Source organism: Cyanistes caeruleus, chromosome 3 (assembly GCF_971803275.1).
Source record: "Cyanistes caeruleus chromosome 3, bCyaCae1.hap1.1, whole genome shotgun sequence".
Lineage (NCBI taxonomy): Eukaryota > Metazoa > Chordata > Aves > Passeriformes > Paridae > Cyanistes > Cyanistes caeruleus.
In genome coordinates this window covers 33055990-33079958 of record NC_141703.1, presented here as the reverse complement: position 1 = coordinate 33079958, position 23969 = coordinate 33055990, and the positions used below count along the sequence as shown (strand labels likewise).

General features: G+C 40.1%; 2 protein-coding genes across 7 annotated transcripts in view; one reads left to right on the top strand and one right to left on the bottom strand.

Annotated features, from left to right (window-relative positions):
- Positions 1–23969, top strand: part of CYFIP1 (cytoplasmic FMR1 interacting protein 1) — a 74764-nt gene that overhangs the window by 47465 nt on the left and 3330 nt on the right. For all 5 annotated transcript variants that reach the window (XM_086880642.1, XM_086880645.1, XM_086880647.1 and 2 more), the window contains exons 24-28: positions 10782–10925; positions 12402–12492; positions 20178–20308; positions 22571–22643; positions 23767–23861. In XM_086880642.1, coding sequence (XP_086736768.1) covers positions 10782–10925; positions 12402–12492; positions 20178–20308; positions 22571–22643; positions 23767–23861 — 534 coding nt within the window. The remainder of the gene's footprint in view (positions 1–10781; positions 10926–12401; positions 12493–20177; positions 20309–22570; positions 22644–23766; positions 23862–23969) is intronic.
- LOC111945994 (fibronectin type III domain-containing protein 9-like) lies at positions 5018–8423 on the bottom strand. Of its 2 annotated transcripts, none has more exons than XM_023948643.2 (2): positions 8283–8423; positions 5018–5865 (listed from the first exon to the last, which is right to left on the bottom strand). In XM_023948643.2, exon 2 carries the CDS (start codon positions 5815–5817, stop codon positions 5110–5112), a length of 708 nt encoding a protein of 235 aa, XP_023804411.1. In that variant the 5' UTR covers positions 5818–5865; positions 8283–8423; the 3' UTR covers positions 5018–5109. The 2 variants fall into 2 exon arrangements, 1 of the variants encoding a protein (XP_023804411.1); XR_015284395.1 differs by having other exon boundaries at positions 5850–5938; positions 8283–8372.

The window sequence follows — 23969 nt, the reverse complement described above, 5'->3', positions numbered from 1 at the left end:
AATGTTTAAAGGTATCTTTTAAAATTATGGCATATAAAAGTATTAGAAATGGACTGAAATACATTTTGTGTGTATTTTAAATGGAACGTACTTTTTTAAAGACTTTGCTGGGAAGGTCAGCCAAAGTGCAGTTGATTAGTCTGATAGTTAGTCTTCTCTGATAAAGCAAAAAATAAGCCCTTCTCTCAGCCACCTTGTATTCAGTTGCTTATAGTGGCAGAACAAACTCAAAGTAAAGATTAATTACTCATCTGGTTAAGTGAAAACAAGAACCCACCTTGGGTGCAGCTCTCCCTTCTTCCAGTGATGAAGACCGTGATGACATAAGAAAAGGGAATAAATATGAAAACCTGCTTCAGATATTATCTTAAACTATCAGATACCAAACTACTTCAATTATTTTTTTTAAAAAATGTAGCATTTCTTTGGCATCCGCAACCCAAGAGCCACAAACTCATTGTGGTGAGTGTGGTGTCTTGGCCATCTCATCTCTGTATTAGCACCATGTTTCTTGCTTTGCAGTTAGGTGGGCTGGGAAGGTTTATGCAAGTTTTCAAGACAAGGGTATGCAATGTGCAGTCACATACTCTGTCCCTGTGGCAATCCCCAGTGCTGAGGATGGAAAGGAGCTTGTGTGGGTGACAAGCTGGAAGAGTACTTGGCACAAGGGAATGGCTGTGGGCTACCCAAGTGAGGAAAGTTAGCCTGTACGCACAGGACCAGTGCTGTGCTCATGTGTGATAGATTTGTTCTCCCTGATCACTGCAGATTTATTTTCTTCAGAATTATTTGCTGAGTCTTAATGACAGTTAAAGACATAGTGCAGTAACATATATTTGTGTTTTTAATATCTAGTCAGAAATATTGATCTACTTCAAACAGCAGTAAAAACCAGCAGTGCTATCTTCAGCAAATAATTTGAGACTGTACGACAAGATGTCACTCTAAATTTTTCAATGTTTTATTGAATATCAGGGTGGCAAGCTGAAGCATGGAAAAGAGAAATGAAAATATAAGGATTGAATCAGAGGATGGACAATAAAAATACTAAAATTATTTATTATTATTTACAGTTATTTAAAATATGTACTCAATTATGTGGCTACTCTCAATATCTGCCTCCTACTTAAACATGAACATAATTAGTCCTTGTCTTATTCTTTCTGCACATCATATCATAGTTGTATGGTGCAATTTCAACCCAGTAATCAAGGTTTTGAGGTATTTCAGGAGTTACAAATTTCAGTGCTAAAATATCTGCTGCATTTGTAAAACTTTCATGCCTTTAAAATGTGAAGGAGGTGGAAAAGTGTTCACATGTCTTAATATGAAATGTAACAGCTGACTGGTCCTGTAAATAGTGTTTTATGTAATTGTTCTCCAAAAAGTAAATGATAGGAAAGTGGAATTTTCTTACATTAGAGTCATTGTATTCTTTATTATTTTAGGAACTGACCAGATGCAGCACAGAGCAAAAACCTGACTGAATTTCATAAAGGTTGCTAACTTAATTTATCTAGATGATGATACAGTGGGGTGGGTGACAGAAGATTAACTGAGGAACACTTTTTTTACCAGTCAGGTTACATTATTAAAATGAGTTTAGTTATAGTCACACTGAGAGCTATGCATTTTCAGAATTGTTTATTTTTCTGCTTGAGCAGCATCAGTCAAGGTGGGGGATCTTACTTGCATATCTGGGGCAAATTTCATAGCTAGAAAATTACATAACAATTTTCATAACTAAATAACTATAGATTTCATAACCCATATTAGAAAATACTCATGACTCTCTGCAATTTTAAATTTTAACAAGAGTATATTTTTATTCTTGAATTGAGTGTATTTTGAAATTGAGGATATCTGAATGAAGTTTTTAACATTTCTACTTTATATAGCCAATAACAGATAGAAATTCTTACATTATAGAGGCTGCACTACTACAGGAATAACTAAAGAAATTTTTTGTTTGTATCTCAGAGCATTCACGTATTCCCAGATATTTCTAAATTGATCAAAGCATCTGGTCTATATTGATGTGTATTGATACTTAGCATAGAAAGTTGTAGCAACATTCTCTTTAGCGCCTAAAGCTTTCTGAGTGATATCTTCATGTAATTATCAAAACAAAAACCCACAGCTACAACTTACTTCTTCTGGTTGATATGGAAGCAGAGCTGTCAGGTGGGAAGGAGCCAGCCTGCAAATATCTCGTTAGCCTTTTAAGTGAGCTGGATTATTCTAAAAGTTCGGTTGAACATGATCATTGAAACCCCTTTTACTCAGGTAAAGTATGTGTAGGATTAACGATATCAATGTTAGCAGGATGGAATTTGGCAACATGGGGTGAATGCATGAAATATTTTGTAATATATATATAAGAAAATATCTTTTCTGTGGACTTTAACTAACTTTGCCTGGTTTTATAGAGGTTGTGTAGACCATAAGGGCTTTCGTTCTGTCTTACACAACAGTTTCTAAATATTGTCATGTTTTTTATGTCTCCAGCACTTTGTAAATGCTAACTCATTTATTTTGTGAAAAATACACGTTTGAAAGGTACTTCTCACTGTGAATATAATGGTTTTTATCTACTGCTGGTGCACAAATTAAAAGCAGTTTGCACAACGTTGCAACTTGTATCACTTTGGAAATCACTTAAAATGTTTGCCCTGTACTCGATGACTTAATACTGAGTGGTGAACTACCAAATCTAATACAGAATTGTCTGAATGAACCTGAATTAATCTGTAATGAAACTTTCTCAGCAAGAAACAAAGAATAATGAGCATGTGACAAGTTTTTCAAAACTAGAGCAGAAAACAGATGACACTCTGCATGAGCTGCTCGTTTGCAGCAGATGCGAGATGGTCCATTGCTTGTGAGATGATATAAATGTTTATCTTAGTAGTTCACTGTAAACTCTGTGGGTGGAATGATTTTATATTTAGAGAAGGTAAATCCCTTGGGAAGCACTTCCATGGTAGTAGCTCTTTGCCTTCTCAGTCAGATATAGGCATGTCTTTTGTTTATATATGTTTGTGTACAAATAACAGAATGCAGTAAGTAAATTGCCTCAAAACTGCTTTGAGACTGAACTACTCTTTGTTCTCTGTATGACATGTATATGTGTATATAACATAAATGTGTGTATGTATGTGTATATATATGTATGTATGTACTGTGCTGCCTTAAAACCCACATAAAGAAATGGACATGCAGAGAAGTGAACAGGTTTTCAGGAGCCCAAGATGTTGGATGAGATTGACTGTGTGTCTCTTGGCATCATCCCTTTAATATTAAAATAATCTTTTTTTGATCAGAGAAGTGTTACTGTTAACTTGATTGCAAGACAATTTTAAAGCATTCTCTCTGTCCTCACTACCCAGGCACCCCTTTTTGGCAGTAGACCTGTTGTGTTGCTCTGGTGAAGGTTTCTCAGTGCCTATTTCATGTAACACCATCATTTGAAACAACAGTGAACTGTTATTCTCACAGTTTATTTGAGACTGACGTGCAAGACAAAGGAGAATGTGTCAGCTGGAGGAAGTGCTCTGCAGGAGGTGGAGAACACGTTATTGCTAACTTCAGACAATAAAAATGCCTTTTGAAGTGTTTTCTGAAAGTCATACTCACCCCTGTTCAGCAAGCGTTTCTGTGTGTCCTGCTTATCCTACTCAAAAAAACCCCAAAAAACAAAGATTCATCACACTTAGGCCAGCTTCTCCCTAGCACTCTGAGAGTCGATGAATTTCACGAGTTGTGGGAATTGCTGTCAAATAGAGTAGCTGAAAAGATCCACTACCTGCTGTGAAATATTCATGGGGGGCTCTCTTGCCAAAATTGGACCCCCCCTGCCCCGACTTAGCTCCCAGGGCCCGGTGGAGAGGGATGGCAGCAGCCCAGCCAGCAGTTGGTATCAGCCTTTGCTGGGACAACTGACCTGTGTCAGAGAGATGACTTCACACATACTTTTATACCAAGAGCAATTAAGTGCCTGCAGTCACAGTGCACCTTTGGTTTTTTTTGGTGTATATACAGCAATACGAAGATTTATTATGTTTTTAAGGAACACAAATGCACTTAGGAGGTTTAAAACAGGGTGACTTATACATGTAAATCAGACAACACTTGTCACGTTGTGAGGGTGAACAGATTTCTCTCTGAAGGACCTTGGCCCTTTGCCATGAAGCTCAAGGCAGAGTGAGATGATCAGCAAGTTTTCTTGTTACAAAAAGCAAATGCATTTTGGCATGTTTTTACTATTTTGTTCCCCTTCATTACACAGAATATACTGTGCAATTAGAAAGAAATTTGCAGCTGATTAACACACGTTATCATTAAAACTGAAAGGGAAGGGCCAGGAGCTGTGTCTCTGAATTCCATTTCCTCTGCAGGGAGTCACTGGCCCATGGATCTGAAGGTAGCTTGTGGTGGGAACAGAAGAGTACAAAATGTGATAATCTAGGATATTTCCTCAATTAGATGTGTCCTTACAAATTCATTATCTTGCATGCATTTAGAGTGAGGGAAAATAAGATAGATGAGAAGATACACTTAAAATTCTGTTGAGTTTACAGTCTGAGACTGACTTCAGTGTATATGGGAGGGATGGACAGCACTTTGGACAGTGAAGTGTGTTGTCTGAGTGTGGTACTGCTTGTAGTGTGTTTTGGGAAGCAGCTGGGATTGTCAGGGTAAAACTCACACTGGCAAACCACTGCACTCTGTGTGTATGTTCCCGTTGCCTATAGTGTTACAGTCTGGGTTGCCATGTGAAAACTCCTGCTCAGTTTCATTCATGCTAGTTAACAGAAATTCTTTTGGTCACTTTTGATTACTTTTTATATTTGTTTGCTGTTTTAGACTAAAAAAAAGCAACAAAAAATCCCCTTGAAATGTAAATCAGTTACTTGCTACATGCTTCATTTTTAAATGATGGAGGGTGGCTGAAGTGCTCACTTCATGGGCCTGTGAACCTTTGCATACAGGCTGCTGGAAAGCGGTGTGACATCAGAGGTACAGCCAGGAGTGCTGTGGCGAGCAGTTGGAGCTCCCTGTTGTGAGCACCAACAGTGCATGTGATGTGTTTGAAGTAGCTGGGGTACCTCATGTAGCAAAAGCCTTCTCCTGGACAAAACATCTCTCATTTATAGCAGAGCACTGTCCTGTTACTGGGACTCGTTCCTGACTTTTAGAAGATGTCATGGTGGGCTCATTGCACACTGAGGGGTTCTCTATGATTGTGGCCAGCTGGATGCCACCTGGATGCTTTTCCTCAGTGTCCTGTGTCTGCTGGCTCTGCCTGCTGAACTCAGCTGAGGTGTATGCCACACTTTTGGTCCATGGCTGCTCATGCTCTTGTTTGGAGGTCCTGTTCCGCTCTTGCAAACGCTCGTGTCTCCTGCGGCACAGGAGGTGCAGGCAGCCGTAGAGCAGGACTGCAGCGATGATGAGGAGCAGGACGCTGCTGGTGAGCCAGATACCCAGTGCCAGCTCTTTCTTGGTGTTGCTCGCTGATGCTGGGTCTTGTTCCAGCGTATTAAAAACTCTGCACTGGTCGCTGGAGGGGTTTGCGGACTGGCAGGTCACACACATGATGTATGTTGTGAGGGGAGTCAGGTTTTCAACAACGAAAGAGGAGCGAGTGGTGGGCACCCTCTCTTCCTTCTGAAAGCTCTTTCTGGAGTAGCTGGATAGCATGCTGTTCCAGTTAGGGTGGTACATGATGCTGTAAAAGCTGTCAACACAACTGGCCATTTTTGGCCAAATTACCATTGCGGTGTTTCCTGTGATGTTTTGGACGGTTATTCCCATCAGGATGTTGCTTGGGAGTTTTTTTTTCCTCTCTTGATGCTGATCTCCCTGTGGAAAGGGAAGATGTTCTTTACAGAAGCTGCAGCACTGAGGATGTTGTTTGGATCTTAATCGTAGTGCTCTGTAATGTAGGAATGGAGTTTGTTAGGAAAGTATGCTCTCATCTTTGGTACTGCAGTGTAAAAATGGGAATGAAAGTTCATAAAGTTTGTGGTGTTTTCAAATGTGTTTCTTTTCCAAGTGAAAGGGTAAATGTAAACTTAGAGAAATTCACCCAGAGCTGCTACCTGTACAAGTGGTCACAGTTGTATCTTGAGAGATGGTGAATTTTTGCAGAATTTACAATTGGGGAATCACTTCCTTTCACTTTTTTTTCCCCCAGGTGATTGGAAAAAAAAAATGCAGTAGTTGTTTTTTTCTCTAGTCTGTGTACCTTGCATTTTATGTTAAGTAGCAAGAGGGGTTAGCAGGAGTGGATATTGAGGAATAAATGCCTCTACCATGCACAAGTCTTTATTTTTGCCAGTCACAATCAGTTGAAAAACAAAAGCGTATGTGCAAACATGACCACATATTATTTGTCTCCAGTATCTTACATTAGTTTCTTATTCACAAGTTCACATTGGAACACCTTATTTATGAAAACAGGCTGAGAGAATTTGGGCTGTTCAGCCTGGAGAAGAGAAGGCTCCAGGGAGATCTTACAGCACCTTCTGGTATCTACATACAGCAAGATACAGCAATACAGCTGGAGAGGGGCTTTTTACATGGGCAGATAGTGATAGGACAAGGAGGAATGACTTTAAGCTTAAAGAGGGTATATCTAAATTAGATATTAGGAAGACATTATTTACTGTGAGGGCAGTGAGGCACGGAATGGACTGCCCCAAGAAGCTGTGGAAGGTGTCCCTGCCTGTGGCAGGGGTGTTGGAACTAGGTGATCTTTAAGGTCACTTCCAAGCCTTCCAAGGCTTAAGGTCCCTTCCAGTCACTGTTCTGTGATTCTGTGATACTCTCCATGTTTTGCGGTTGAGTTGCACATCTGTATCCACTGCAGCTACACTGCGGCAGTGGCTGTGAACACTCTACATTGGTGGTATCAGTATCACAATATTTAGTCTTGATGCTAATCAGCCTCGTGGAAAAGCTTTGTCAAGCTTAGTGAAATACAGCTATCACTACAGCCTACCTTTTGGATAAATAGTGGGGATTTAAAAACGTTACTAATGCTCTTTGCTCTTCTAAGTAATTTTATGTAATCCCATAGTCTGTCTGCCCTGAATTTATACTCCTCCTCGTCCTCAATTTAAATTAGAAAATCTGCCAGTATTTTGAGATTCTCAGTATGTGTTACCACAGTAAACAGTGAAAGGAAAACATCTCTTTTCTGAAATTTCTCTAAGCACATCAATTAAAGAATATATAATAACAAGCAGTGAGTACTTTAATTTGTTTGGCTTGGGTTTTATGCTTTCATGGTTGTGATGGTAACTTTTGAAAAAGAGTTTACCTCAGCAATTTAATCTGATTCCTTAGTTTGATTGTCAGTTTCCAGTGGCACTCGTGAAAGTTATTTTCCACTTTGAAAGTTGCTTACTTTTTGAGAAACATGACAGTAACACTGTCATTGTTTATGACTTTGTTGTGAAAATTAAATCTAATATTTTTTTAAGATCAAGTTTAAAAATCTTAGGAATCTAATTTCCTGGCTAAATAACAATTAATTATTGAAAATTCTCCTGAGGAAGAAAGCTTATGAGATTTGCTCATAACATATTATGAAATTATTCTGTAATGCTTGTATTTTATACTAGATAGGAGACTGAGAAAATGTATATTTTATGGGATTTTTTTTCATGGGATTTTGATAGAGACATAACATTAATAGTAAGAATTCTGTGCCTGTTTATGTACGAAAATTGTTGCTCAAGGCTTTTGGGTTATACTTACTGGGAAGTGGGAAGAAAAAATATGTATGTTTATTTTCCTGACAGTGTAAAACCACGGATGTGACTGATCTGGGTAGATGCTGCTTTTCTAAATCTGTGGTAAATACACCCTTTTTAATACAGTAACAGTATAAAGGAACTGAGTTTGCTATCAGATAAACTTACCAAACAGACACATTTTGGCATCTACCCAACTACTGCAGATATTAAAACAGGGTGCATTAGTGAGATCAGAGCTTTTACTTGCTCAATTACCTTCTCTTTAGCTGGTAGATCCCTATTACTTAAAATTATAATTAATTTTTTTATAGAACACTTTCTAACACAGCCTACGAACAATAGTTTCAACAGTTTAATCCTCATAGCATTTTGTGAGTCGAATGAACTATAATTAAATAACAATAACATACTTCTATTGCTACAAACCGTCAGTTATTAGAAAACATAAAATTACTGACATGTAAATGTTTGGAAAAACCATCTGATGTTTTTATGGATCATAAAGTCAGTACTTACCTTCACTCCCTGATGGAAATTCCAGAACAGAATTTCTTTATGGCAATGCTGCTGTGAAAATGTTACAAACACCAAATTTTTTGTATCCCTTTCTACATGAATTATTTCCTGACTGATCTCTGTTTGCCAGTTTGCTTTTTCTTCTCCTCAGATTCTCTGGACTGAATTCTTATTGCTTGGTGATTTCAGTTTTTTTCTCCGATGCTGTTGGTGGCATGGTTTCTTTGTCTCTTCCACTTAAATTCCTGCAAGAGCACATCTTGTCTAAAGATGCTGTTGCCTTGCTTTTCAAAGACCACACAGGAGAAAAAAAATAATGTCTTTTCCCCCCTCTCTTGCTTGCCTCCCCTTGGCAGTATGCTGCCTGAGCATCCCTGTTATATACTCTTGTGTGTGGACCAGTGATGCTGTGAGTGATTAATGTTAGCACTTTGATGACATCAGCAACTAACAACTCTCTCTTTTTTTTTTTTTTTTTTTCTTTTTTTTTTTTTAATTTAAGTAGGGGAGGGAGCAGGTATAGCTTAAAAAATAATGAATGGCAACATCCCTGCCCTCCCTTTCCACCTCCACCCCCCTCTAGTTAGTGACTTCTTCCCTAAGAATTTTATGCTTTTGTGTCTCACTGTGGGGGAAGTGGTGTTGGTGTGTAATGTTGTTTTTCCAATCCCTTGTTACAGTTTGGAAAGATCCACTAATCCAACATTTACAGGTGAGCTGTAAATTTTAGGTACTTCCCCAGGAGGTTTGCATGAAAGATTTATTTTTAGATTGGCTGGCTTCTTATTGTTATGTACGGGCAAGTTTTTTAAATATTGAAATCATGTTTTAAGGGCTTGCTTTTCTATGACAATTCCTGCTGTGTGAAGAGAGATTCCCTCCCCTTAACCTCATGGCAGTAAAAGGCTTTAACCCACTAAAATAAAATTCTCCTTGTGCTGTAGCCAAAGTAGATAATTCTGACATGTTTGGTATAGGAGACCTACCTAATTGGAAACATCAAAACCAAAAAATTAAATCTCATCTTTTAGGGGCAATTGTATAAATCCTTAGTTTATCAGGACATTCATCTGCACATATGTTCTTAAGGTTTTACTAGTTCTCTCTGCTGTCTCTCTGCTGTTTGCCCCAGACCCCATTTTTGTATGCAGAGAGCTATGGAAATGCACAGGTTATACTGGAGGGATACAGCTTTAGGCTGTCCCCTGGTGGGACACCTTTGGAGTTTGGCCTTTTAGCCAGCTCTCATGTAACAGCACAACTGTGTTCTGTAACACAGAACACAGATTTTAACAGTTCCAAATGTCTATTTTAGTTTGCATCTTGCAGAATTTTTAAATTTCTAAGACCTCAGCTGGAAACTGGTCTTTATATAGAGACATATGACATAAATAAAAATGTGCATATTCTAAACTGATTGCTTCAAAATGTGATTTTTAAGTCCTTTTATGAGAATAAAATCCTTTAAGAGCTTGGTAGAGTTGCCTGACTTGAATTCCAACTAACTTAATGCCACGTATTTATGGTCTCTGGTGTTGACTTGCATGGGTAGTTAGGGTGGGATCTGCATTGGAGGGAATGTTCTTCCTGGAAAATCTTCTCTTACAGCTGTGTGTGAAGTTGAAAGTTTAACAATATGCTGTTCTCCATGTGTGTATTAGAGAGAATAAAACTGAAAAACACTTAAGGAAATACAACAGTCCCTTCTGTAAGAGATGGCCAAGATTCCCGCTAAAATAAAATTTCAGTGTATTAGGAGAACAACCCACTTGCAGAAATGGAGGATGCTAAGTTAACCAACACTCTCTTACCTGCAGCTTCAGCAAATGGTTCCTAAATCCCCACATCACATCAGTCTGTACAGCCTTCACTTTCATAGAAATAAACCTGACTATTTATACAAGCCCTAAAGAATTTCAAGAATTTCCATGAGGTTACATCCCAGACTTAGATTTGCTTTTATCTTGTGTACAGTGAAGAAGTTCGAAAAAGATCTTTATTAATGAGTTGCAGTGAGCAGTAATTGCAGAAGGCTTTTTTTTTGTAGTTGAGTACTCAGAGACTTAAAACACCTATTATGAACAGAAAATTCAAATAATTTTTTTCAAGATGTTCTGTGCATAAAATGGAAGATAAAGGAATAGAAGCTGTGCTTTAAATTCAGGGATCTAGACATGGCATTGACTACTTTTACCCTTTTATGCTTGTGTAAATAGATAAGTACAAAAGAGAAAGTGTTTGTGGCTTTATAAATGATAAATGGAAGATGTCTGCTTGAAAAAAAGTGCTCATAAATTTGTCTTGCTAATAGAGAGATTTTTGTTGAAGTTCCTGCCTTACAAAAGAGAAACTGTAGATTTAAACTTCTTTCAGAGACCGTTAAATACAAAATTTTTGTTTCAGTTTTAATGAGCTTAAAAAAGATATTTAAATTACATTATTATTGAGATAAACAGGCAGACAAAATTCTTATTAATCATATCTTTTTTCCTGTTTTAGGCATTGAATTTGGCATATTCCAGCATTTACAGCAACTACAGGAATTTTGTTGGTCCCCCTCACTTTAAAGTCATCTGTAGACTTCTTGGATATCAGGGCATTGCTGTGGTGATGGAGGAGTTGCTGAAAGTTGTCAAGAGTCTGGTATGCTAATTGTCTTTATTTTTCTGCTAGTCCAAATGGTTTCTTATAGGAAATGTCTCAGGAAAAAGAAAGTGAAAGTGAGATCCTGGATAAAAGCAATTAAAATAACTTCCATTGAAATTCAATATAAGCTATATTTGCAGTACTCAATGTCTTGTGTGAGCAAGAGAAAGAGGTGTCTTGGTGGCCTGAGCAGTGTTTTGGAAACTTTGAATTCTTCATTGGAGATTATTTTAGTTTATAGTGACCTGAGTTGTTAGGGCCTAGGTAGGCTCTGGAAAAGTATGAATATTTTAAATTAGTTGATTTCAACTTAAAGACCATACTGTACCTTCACTTCCTTGATACTTTTTGAGAACAGCTGTAGTGTGCTTTCTGCCTGGCACCTAACTTCAGGGCTCTCGTTGTTGACACCTCTGGTAGATGACTCCTTAACAACAGGAGTTTAACCTCTGTGCTTGATTAGCAGTGCTGTTCAGGCCAGTTTTGAAGACATCATCCACACAGCCTGGGTATCCTGTGTTGGAAAGGGCCTTCCTTGTAACTGGGAGGAGGTTGAGGCACTGGCTGTTTGCTATACTGTTAGAATCTATATATACAGCTATAGTGCATTGCAGTTAATTTAAGCCAAAGAGATTATATTTTCCTCCCTGCTGCTTGTAGGAGCATGCTGCCAAAATAATCCAACTGCACCAGGGAAAGCTGTGGTATTCATAATCGTACTTCAGGCACTTGACACATTTGGCAGTTTGTTTACAGTAATTCCCACAATGTTCTAAGTACATTTTTTGTGTTCTAGAAAGGGTGAATCCTGCTTGAAAAGGCGCTGTGATTTAATCTTCAGGGAAAGAGGAGAACACTTATATTTTTCAGGATTTGAGTGTCAAGTATTGGCTTGCTGTGTTTTACAAGAGGGTTTTTTTTTTAATAAGTTAGTGGTAAATTGCCTCAGTTCATTAAAGGTGGCATCTGCCTGATGCAGATGCTTAGATGTAGGGGGACAGATAACAGAGGTATCTAGTGGCAGGAAGACAGGCTGACTGGAGGCTGGGACTGGCTCAACTGGTATGTCCAGAAGAACCAGTTTGGGATGTTGCAGACATTCCTAATCATAGGGGCTTTTTTCATGTGGCTTTTGAACACATTCACATGGTTTTTGAATGGTTTTGAAAGCATTCAAATGCAACTTTTTAACCAAAAAACTAAAAGTTAGTTAGACAGTAAAGAGTATGTAAGAGAGAAACATGTTTTTCTCTTTTTTGCCTTCCTGGTCTTAGCTGTTATGCCACAAAAGTGGCTGATGCCATGTGAACTCTTTAGATTGTAAAAGGTTGCGTTTTTAAAGATGATGATTGGCAGAATCAAATGCAAGATTTTTAGAGCTGCTTCGGTTCTTGTATAGTTTGAATGCAATTTGTTGTAAAGTTTCATAGTTCAACAGCACTGACATGTTTGCATACATCTGTTTTCTCTTAGCTACAAGGGACCATTCTTCAGTATGTCAAGACCCTAATGGAAGTGATGCCTAAGATCTGTAGGTTACCAAGACATGAGTATGGTTCTCCAGGTTAGTTTTTGTTTTACTGTAGCAGCCTTAATGAGATGAAACTAACCACTGTCTTCTGAAACTCTTATATCTGTCTTTCCCTCCCTCCTTTTTCTCCTGATCATCAGTTTTTCACCTGGCTTTGGTTTTTAGTTTCCTTTTTGTTCCCCATAAAAAGAATCATTGAATGCTGTGCTTTCTGAAAGTACTCAATGAAGTTTTAAGACTTCTGTATGTAGGGGAAAAGGATGACAGTCCATATAGAGACAGCCTTACAACACAATTGATCTTGAGATGGGATGTCCACAATAGTTTCTGTTTCTCATCTTTCTCATAAACGTGTTGAGCTTTTGTCTCAGCAAGTTAGCCTCTCACATTTTTTCTGTCTAAATGTCTAATTTAGATGACCCAGTTCTCTGGAACAGCTTCTATTCCCTTTGCCCTCACCAAATGCAGGATAAAAGGTGCTGGGAGACAAACTGGTCCTGCCAGAAAAGTTTTGTCTGAGGCTTGTGTGGGGTGCATCTTAGCCTCTCAACAGGAGGTGTGACAGTTGCAGAAGAAGAAATGGCATTGAAAGCTGTGTGCTACTATGGAGAAATAATTGGCTAATTAGTATTTATCACATTGTTCCCTGAAATTCTGAATCTGCTTTCCCCTTCAAAATATTCCTCCTCCACAACTTCTAATTAACACAAATTAGTCCTTCCATGTGCCACCCACCTCCTAAGTTTATTTTTCCAGAGTTACTTAGTTTTATTAAATGCCACTCCAACTGGAATGAGGTTGGGTTTTTTCTGCTTCCCACAGCTTGCTTGACGTTCATTACCAATGTTAAACGAAATTGAGGTCTTACTAAGTGTTTCCTTCCTGTTTTTCTCCCTGGAGCATAGAAATGGATGAATCATGGTAGTTAGGAGTATAAAAATAATCTCTCTGGGGCTTTTAGCCATTCATTAAGGTCTGACTGCAAAAGCAGTAGGTATTCTCAAATATAGATAATGCATCAGCAGGATCTGTGATGCTACAGGTGGCATAAGGAAGCTTGCCAGAAATCCTTACCTGTAAGGGCTAAATATTTGGCAGGAGATGCCCAGGGATTTTAGGAGAAATCTTTCTCTTAAGGTTGAAAGATAATCCATCCTATAGGAAAGGCAAAACTTTACTGGTGCAATGGCAACACACTATTTTCTCCTCATATTTACTCTTCCAAAAGAAATGTCATTTGTTTGGATGCTTACTGTACCAAGAGATCAGAGCAACTCTTGGTTTTACAATGGAATATCTTACTGAGTTTTAGAATTGGACTGGATCTCAAAACCCCACCTGATTCTCTGCTTCTTTACTGACCCTGTTGCTGTCAGGTTTTGTCTTAACATGTGGAGTTTTCATGTTCTGAACTATTTCTAGCAGAGGACACATAATAACCCCCTGCAGAGTCTCTTCCAAGAAATGCAGAAACAGCCTTTGTAGCACTCTCATGCCGTCTCTCCCTTTGCTTTCCAAGTTGCCAGACAGAAAAGGCTTGGGGAAGATCAGGACACCTCCATCGCTCTCTCACATCAAGGGAAAACTGCCCTGTGCTCTGACACCTCCCATGATGGAGCTGTCTGCCCTTGGAACAGCACTGGCTGACAAAGGAAAATGTTCTCTGTGATGAGGATGTGCTGTAGATTTTCGCCTTTATCGGGAGAGGAACTGCCAGACTGTAGAAGGGCAGGCTCAAAGCATGCTTCCTTCGGCCACTGTCCTCTTGTTTCTGTGCTAAATTCTCATCTTTAGCAGTCTTTGCCACACCTTGTTTATGTGTTTTGTCACAGAAAATGCAAGGCAATACACACCAGCTGTTGTCTGTTCCCTTCTCTGCCTCCAAAAGCTTCCTCAGAAGTTGATAGTTGTAGTAGTGAGTGAGTGCTGTGGGGTATGTCTGTTTGCTGCTTCTGTTCTTTCATAACTAATAATTTAATAATTTCTTTATAACTGGCACAACCTACATACATATACAGACCAAAGCTGTGATTACAGTCTTTAGATGAAGTATGTAGATTTGCATCTATCAAGAGGTAACATGCATTTATTAATTCAGAATTAATTTCCTGAGTCCATTCTCCACTTGCAAAATGATTTAAGCACGCTCAGTAAGTAAGCCTCTAGCTCTTTCATGCACTTCAGACTTTTCATTTGGAGAGATTTGTTTGGACTTTGCTGATTGCAACTCCTTGTCTCCGTACATAATCAGCCTTCTAGACTTGTGGATTTCTAAATGGTGATTTATTGCTGCTAAAAGGAGCAGGGTACAGACAGTGGCATCAGAGTTGTTCAGGACTCCTCTTTGCCAAAGGGTTTGTTACCATAGGAACAGTCTAAAGCAGTGGGGAACTTGTTCATCTTGTAGACATAAAAATATTTGTCTAAAAATACATTAAGCATAAGGATTTTTAAAGGGACCTTTTAAAGTTGCTAAAGCTCTTCAAGGAATATTTGCTTTGTAAGAGTTTAAGCTTGAAATTTCATCTTGGAGATAATGTTTTCTTCTGTTATTTTTTGAGCATTTGAACATGTATTTTCTGCTTTTGATGAAGGAATATCCTGCCACTCTGAAGTGTCGTTGAATACCATGAGAAAAAGTAGTTTGTCAGCTCTGTTGTGAGATGAGGCTTTTGCAAGTGGTATGCCACCCTTCCAAAATAAACTTTTTTAGAAGCTCAATGACCTCAGAAAGATATAAACTTCATGAGAAAGTAGCCAAATTGTGTATTTTTTCCGAAGTGTAATATTTCTGTGTTTCTTCTTTTTTTTAAAAAAAAGAAGAAATTAACAAAACCAAACCAAAGAAACAGAACACTCAAAGGTGGTGCAGGACAAAGCACTTGTTATTCCAGGCCATGACCTCTTGAAATCCCATGAGTTGGCATGGCAGTTTGGGGAAGCCCTCCGAAGCCCCGTGCCATCAGCTGCTGTGTTCCCGTCTCTCCCTGAGCTGATGATGCTGCTGGCAACACTTTGAGAGCAGTTTCTGCACAGCAGTCTGGCAAAAAAGAATCTTCCACCCCTTCTTTTTCTGGAATACTTCAGGTCAGAATCTAAGGAGAACTGCAGCAAGCCTGGGCTGGGAAGCATGGCGAAGGGCAGCAGTGGCTGGAGGCTGCAGGGAAGCATCACTTGGGGCATAGTGGAAGGGTTTGTAATTCCACCTATTATTCCAGGCTTTTGATCAAACTCAGATAAGGAGGAGAATAATTCAAGTGAGGGCACAATGGCTTAAATCTGCTTTGGATGAAAGAAATGTATTCATAGGTCTTCCTGAAACTGTCAGTGGAGAAAGATTTGGGAAGGCATCACAGACTATTTGAAAGCATTTAGGGGAAAACCAGATCACCTTGATGATTTAAGAGGGCATTAAGAATTCATTAGATACACAGAACAATGGAATATTTCTTTCTAGCAAAATAAACACAGTGCCCAGGCTCCATGGTCATAATTCCTGGATACGTGCATGTGCTTAAACCTGATGAATTCCCATTAAAGGGAATGAATGCCATCACTGTTGATATGCAGAGTTAATGATGTCTCTTGTGAGCCAGAGAAGTATTTGGATGCAGCATCTGAAGCTCTCTATGAAAGTGAATATAATCTAAAGGTCATTCTAGCACCCAGTTTCTTGGGAGCTTGCTTTGCTGTAGCAGATTAGTAGATTTTGGTAATAGTAAAGTCAGTTCTTTGCAGAAAATAACCCAAAACACAGCTAGACCAAGAATTATAATCAAGATCTGATTTGTTTGATTCAGTTCTAGAATTAATAGCTCATTTTTGTCCTAATCTTTTAGGTACCAAAATTGTTCCAAGCTCTGAAACATGTTTGATTTCAGTCTGTAGGTGTGAATTGAGAAATGAAAGGTGACCAAAGTGAAGGAATCCAACCAGCTTTGAGTTGTGTGTGTTGATTTGCTCTGACTTACTAAATTAATCAGCGTACAGACTGCACAGCTGAAACTTGGCATCTGCTGTTTGAGTGCTGTTGAGATAGGATTTTGGAAGCAGAGAGGGACCCTAATCCTTTACTAATCCTCTGTACTGGATCTATTCTAGATCAAAAATCTTTGCTTCTGTTGAGATCTGTGTAAATCATAAACTGGGTTTATATAATCAATTACTATGACACCTAATGTCGTCCCATCTGCAGGAATAGAGGGATTTAATTAAAACTTATTTCTGGAAGAGGAGGAACAAAAAGCCTTGATTCATTTACCTTGCAAAATTCTGTGTATATATAACTAACTCAGTAACTTATGAATTCCACCCTCCAACAGAAATAGAGGAAGAAGGAAGGTTGCAGGCAATTAAGTGAAATTAACTTTCCTAAGACACTTGTTCTTTTTCCAGGGCTTTAGTAGGCATGCATAGTCTTTCATAAAAATACACTTCTGTGTACTGTGCATAAAAGTGCAATTTTGAATGGCATTGCTCAAACATTAATGAAAACATGATGATGTATTTCTGCCACAGGACTCCACTGGGGAGCAGATTGGTCTTTCATCAGAAATAGACCATGTAGCTCTGTAAACTTTCTTCTGTTTTGCTGGTAAATCAAGCTCTTGATCTAAAGGGAAGAAATACACTAATGATGGCAGCATTTGGAACACCTGCATGCTAAATACTGGCTGTCAGATTTTCAAAATAATATCACAATTTGTTCATGAATGTGTGTGGGTGTGCATATTTATATATCTGTATATGGAGACTGGGACTTTGAGTGAAGAATTAAGGAACTTTGTTAAGGACTTTGAAATGAGCTCTTATCACCTGGAGTAATTTTTATAGTATGAAGCTCAAGCCTCTTTGACTTTTACTATCCTGCTGCTTTTGGGTAGACTTAATGTCTCATTTTGGTTTCAAGTCACACTTTCAGTATGAGTCCCTTGTTTCTGGTCACAGCTCTCTGTGCTGCTCCTGGTTTCTCTCTGTGCTATCCTGCTCTTTTTTATTCACTTTAGGTGACATGGGTTATTCTCAGGATTTCACTTCCCATGAAAAAATAGTTCTTGTGTTTCCAGATGTCAGCCTTTCTTCTGAAACTCCCCACAAAACCCACAGGCATAGGAGGAGATTGAGTGGAGTCTGAAAACGCTACTCTTTTCCATCCCTGTCGTTACCAGTGTCTTTTTCTGTGTTGCAGCAGCAGAATCTTCCTTGCTGTTCTGCTCAGCTTTTGTTTTTCACCAAGCTGCTCCCCACCCACCCACCATACAAGCTAAAAGGGAAGAGCATGGCCATGACCATGCATGTCACCAACATCCTGTTTGCTCAGATAGTGTTTTCTCTTCATGGTGACCCTGTGGAGGAAGTCTACAGTTCCTCATGGTGTTTCAGGGAGTCTTCCAGGCCTTGGTTCACCATCAATCTCTGTGTATGTGGCACAGATCATGAGACCAGAAACATTGTTCTAGTTTGATTTCCTCTATGGCACAGACTTAAGTCCAGCATAACGCATCAGACTTTTGTTTGCAGAAAGTCTTGGAATGAGGAGAGTATTTGACTTCTAGCAGTTCATCCTTAGAAATCCTTTCTTTCTAGATGTGGAAATCCTTTCACCAACAAATGCAGAATAAATACTAGGGTATGTAACTAAGACACACTGGACATTTGTGATAAAGCTGATTTCAGTTCCCTAACTTACCATTTTCTTTCTAGCATCAAAAACTTTTTGAGGAAAAATTTTCAACCTTTTCAGTCTCATCTTTAAAATGGGAGTCCCAGCATTCAGCACTGCAGTGTCCCATTGCCACGGTGGGCAGGTGTGTTTAAATGACAAACACAAGTGTTCACTGCTCCTCACCCACCTGGGGATTGTCACTGGCTGGTATCCTGCAGTGTTCAATGAATTCTGACAGCCTTTCCCACAGCTTTTCCATTCCACAGTCCCTGTTTTGTGGGGAGGTGGGAATCGGTGATGTGCTGGCATTGTTTGCTTTTTAGCTAGTTGTAAATGTGTTACCATGGAATAAATTAAACTCAGCAAGCACTCGCTTGTTTTTCAGTTCTGTTTTTCTTTCAAGTCACCAAAGTACTAAAGTTAGGTCTGAAATTCACCTCCACTGAATACATGTGGGAACACTCATTTACTGTTAATTTTCTATTGACAAAGAGTTCTTTGAGATGTAACAGAATGATGTGAGGCTTTCTGTAGAAGTGTGTAGGTTACCTATGTAATTCTTTCCTTCACTGTATGTTTTCAAGTTCCTCTGCTGAACTTGAGGAATTTCCTTGCAAGAGATATGCTGCAGGCTGGATTTCATGTTTATGAAATTCCCTCCAGCCATTGCCTCATTGGGTAGTTAGCCAACTATGATCTTCTGCATGAGAAGTGTTCTTCAGTTGTGTCAAAGGAATTCATGGGAAGGTGCTGAAGGGCATCTATGTTCTCTTTCCTTGTCTTCTCTCAATTGCTTTAGGTGTAGTTGGGTGGAGATTTATCTGGCTTGATTCAGTGTAGTGGGAATGAACTGCCACTGCCATGTGCCGCATGCAATTTGAACACTTTTTATTATACATTTTCTTCTCAGTCAAGTATTTTGGTGGCTTTTTAGAAGGCACAGGTATGTGCAGAAAGATGGAGAAATGCTAAGAATTAATTTTAAAAGCTGAAGAGCTGTCTGACCTAGTGTAGTTCTCTTCCTCTCCCATCCTGCACATGGCTTTAACCTCTGAAAGGTAACCAGACTGGGGCTCTGCAGAAGCTGCTGAGCCTGTGGTTTCCTGGGCTAACCAAGGGACTCTGCAGCCTTTCTGGGGCTAGAGGGCAAGGATCAGGAAGTCCACCAGCATGTTATGCATCACCATTGTTTAGGGGAAGTTTGATAAAAAAGACACACATAAACTATGTGGGTTTGAAAATCATAATTTTAGCTGGTTTTTAACAACTTCTGCAAAACTTTGACAGAAACTGTTCTGGTTGTGCTTGTCAGCAGGATCTGACGTACCCTTGCCCTCACAGCTTGACTTGTGATTTCTGTATTTGCTTTGAGAGGTTGCAGAGCACCTCTGGCCCTGTGGCACAGTCAGAGTCATAGCCTGACACCTCTTCCCTGTGTCTGTGCTCTCTGCTCCTTTCTGGCTCTGTCATCCATGAAAACAGCAGCTGTGAATTGAGTGTGTCAGTGGTGCAGCAGGATGGGGAGTGGTGGCTGGAACAGGACTTAAAGTAGATGAGAGCTCTAGTCTCTCCTCCTGCTCCTGAGTATTTTTTTCTTACCTCTCATACTCAGTTCCTTTTCCAGGAGTGAAAAGTTAGGCATTCCACTTTGCATGATTTATCTAGTTAAAAAGGTCAGTGCACTGGCTTAACACTTCATAATCTCTGAGTTTTAATGCATTTAAATGCTGCTCCCTTCCATTTCCTGTAGGCTGCACGTCTGGAGATAAAATCTCATGTGCTGACACATGGACAGAGAACACTAAACCTGCACCCTCAGTTATTTGTGTTCTCAAACAGTGTATGGATACACAATTGCGCAACCTTTGAATAGACAAATTGGCTAGAAAAGGGCTTTTGAAGCAGAAATTGAAATTAATCCTGATCTCTGTTACTCTTATTCACCTGGCTGGTATCTTGTCAGCTTTCCTGAGGTAACAGTGTGCCTGTGTGGTCAGCACTAGATTTTGTTCTGGCTCCTGAGACTTTTTTTTTGCTTCTCTTCTGATTTCAGGTATCTTGGAATTTTTTCACCATCAGTTGAAGGACATTGTTGAATATGCAGAACTGAAGACTGTCTGCTTCCAGAATTTACGGGAAGTGGGAAATGCTGTCCTGTTTTGCCTTCTCATTGAACAGAGTCTGGTAGGTGCCTGCTGTGCTGGTTTAAAATCCATCTGTCTCTCAAAATGTACTCTCATATTTTTGTGACTAACGTCATCAATAACAAGGTTGAAATCTGTGAGTTTGCTGTTACTGATGGGCAGATGGGTAGAAACAGTTCCCTGCACTCATCTCTTACAGTCTTGCAGGGGCTTTCATGTCTGTTAGATACAGTGATGCCTGACTTTGCTGGGTGAGAGACATCGCCTCTTGCGTGGTACCTGAGGATCTGACATTGCAACCTTCACCATAAATTAAAATCACATATTTTAATGTGGCACTCCTGCAGCCAGTCACATTGTAGCCACTCTTTATGTCAGCGAATTGCGCATCTGGTACTGCTGTATTCCTTTCCTGCATATCATTCCTGTTGAGGTCTGAAACATCACAGGGTTAATGTGGCCATCCTTGGACATCCATCTTGCTGCCTGGATGGCTGGCAGTGGTGCAGAAATTCACTCATCTGTCCTAGCCTGAATGAAACTGTGAAATGTGTTTCTGATGTGTTTGAGCTGCTTCTGATATATCTAGAGTCTACCTTACACTGTGTAAACCTGCCCACTGCTGAGGGCACAGTGCTACAACTGATCTTTATCCCTACCTTCAGTTTTATTTTCCCACCCTTCTTCCATGTTATTGCTATTTGCTGTCCAAACAAGATGCCCAGGCCTGTAATTTCTTTGTTTTCAATGCTTTTGGGTGCTTACAGAGGAAGGGTGGGCATTGATAATGGATCAGAACAGCCACAGGTGTGCTGGCTTCCCTTTCTTTACCCGCATGGTGCTGTTGAATGTTGTGTTGGGGGGTCTCTTCCTGCTGTGCATTAGGCACCCTGCCCAGGCTGTGCAAGCTCACAGTGCTGCTGAGGTTGGGCAGCACGCAGAGATCTTTGCTGACTGCAAACCAGCCACGTCATTTCCTCAGCAAGCTGGCTGGGGGCCTGCTGTTGGACAAAAATAAACCCTCACAGAAGGCTTCCCTAGGGGGTATTAAAGCTGTTGGTGTTAGATAAGGTAATGAAGACATGCTGTTCCTCAGGGTTCCTGCTCATGATGCTATAGGATCCCTCCCTCACGGCAGAGAGTAGTTGTAGGGCCGGGTGACAAGCAGCGTACCTGTAGTCAGTAATGGCGCAGCTGTAACAAGATGAGAGAAGCTGGATTGTTTTGGATTCAGAGTTTGTGCATGGTGAAAGGCCAGACAGGCAAGTCCTCCCTCTTGGGAGGACTGAGGGTGTACCAGAGTGACACCAGCATGGAGGTGCCTTCTGTGGGACACCACCAAGGTTACCCTTTCCAGTCACACACCTGTGCTCACTGCCTCTCTTGTTTTTGTCCTCAGTCAGGCCCCCATGTCCTGTCATGTATTTCAGTATTCCACTGTGGTCATCCCTCATAACTAACCTAGGTTTCAACACAGTGCAAAGTGTAATTCTGAGTATATCTGTGATAGTGATTGGGTCTTGTTCATCCTGACTGCCTAACACACATTTCCCTGGTTGACATCAAGGAATTAGACCTGGAAAAGGCACATGAGCCCCAGCACCCTAGCCTTGCTAAAAATATGGAGGATGACCAATTTTTCTAATATTAGTGTTGAGGGATTACAAATTAGTAGGGTCTCTGCTTCAAAAATGAGGAGAGGGTCGTAGCAAAGTCATGCATCTGCTTCTGGTCATCTCTTCATTTTTCCTGTGTGTACAGACAGGAGCAAAGAAACAGGAGACATCTGCCTTCCTTTCCCCTGTCCCTAAAGATGTAAAATACTTCCTAAGATGTGATTCTCCGCTGCTGTCATAAGTCTCTGCCTGCCTGGCAGGGAGACGCTCCCATTAGGATAATGGGTTGTGGCTCTAGTAAAAATAACCAAGCAGTGAGTCATCTTCTTCCCCTTTTTGTCTCTTCGGAGCAGTCTGCCACTTTCCCACCAAAATTACTCATTCTGCATTAGTTCATTTAATAAATACCCTGCCCTTTATGAACTGCCAGCCGAGGGTCGGAGGGGAGTTGCTGGAGTTTATTTGGGAGTTCAGAGTACCCTGGTGAAATGGAGTGGTCTTTGGGAGGGATCCATGAGGAGAGGCAGGGCTCGGAGCGGCTCGCTGCCGTGGTGACAGAGGCTGCCTGCCCTCTGGTGTTTCTGCAGTGGCATCGGCCAGCGTTTGGAATCCTGTTGTAGGGGTCTGGTGTGGTTTGGGGATTGATGCTTCTGTCCTAAATGCCTCTCGTTTTCTTTTTGTCCCAGTCTCTAGAGGAAGTGTGTGACCTGTTGCACGCAGCGCCATTCCAAAACATCCTGCCCAGGGTTCACGTCAAAGGTATCGGCAAAGTGAAAATACCTTCCTTGGGTAATGCGTTCCCCTTTTCCTTCCTGCTGCTGTGGTTTCAGTAACCACCTCCAGCCACCCTTTACCACAGCACTGGTAATTGCAGGACAAAGGTATCAGATCCAGGCCTGTTTGCCTGGCTGAAAAAACAAATGTTTCCTGGCGATGTTCTGTGCAAATTACAAGGGGAAGAGGAGGAATGCCGTAGACAGGGAAAAGCAGGATGAATGCCCAGGACAACATTATCCTGCTTTGTGGATATATAGTGAGAGGCTTTTTGGAAGCTGCTATTTAGCTTATAGAATTGTCAGTTAAATGTGGTGTAGGGAGTCTCTCAGCAAGTAAGTAAATAAAAGTGGTCCCTGTAGATTTTTCATTTCCTTTTCACTAAACTGAGTATGCAGTACTGAATATTTGCAGGATTGCTTCCTATGGTATCTGCTCTCCTCATCTTTCATCATCAGAAAGTGAGCTATTCCCCCATCCCTCTTGCTCTTCCTTTGTGTTTCACCTCTGTCTCCTTCCTTTTCCATTTCTCATTGCTGGAGCAGCTGATTTGTTCTGCTTGGAGAAATCCCATCAGCTACAAAACTCAGAGAATATTTCCAAGCTCACAGTAGCTGCTTGCATTTTACATAAAACTAACCAGACCATTACAAATGGTATTTTCCCATTTCCAGAGAACATTTCTTACTTGCCAGTGCTGAGGAACTGCCAGCTGCTTTTTGGCCTTGCTGTACACATGACTCCATCCTCATTTTACCTCACCTTCTAGAGATAAACATTTTATGTGTAAAGACAACTTAGTTGTCTCAGTACAAGTGGGGATCAAATATCTTGGCAGCAGCAGCAGCATAACAGAGCCTTACATTCTTCCTTGCATTTAGTTAATTAGATGTATTCTACTACAAATCCTTCTTTCTGTTTGCACAAGTAATGTAGCATTTAAAATATGTATTTCTGTAAAAGTGAAAGATTAACCAGCTATTTAATACTTAAATTGCCTAAAAAGTACACTGTTTTCTTCCTCACTGGATAAAGATTGTGCTAAAATAAGAATTCTCTTGGTTAATTGCAATTTATAATTGCGCTCTTCACTTCTTTTTCCTTTCAGAGGGTGAAAGACTTGATGCTAAAATGAAGAGACTGGAATCAAAATATGCTTCACTACATTTGGTTCCTCTCATTGAAAGACTTGGCACACCCCAGGTAATCTCTCTCATTTGTGTCAGAGGCAATTCAAGAAATTTCTGAGTTTTAGAAAGCCTGTCCTGATAGCTCTGTCAAACTGAAACCTGCACATCCAGCTGCTTCACA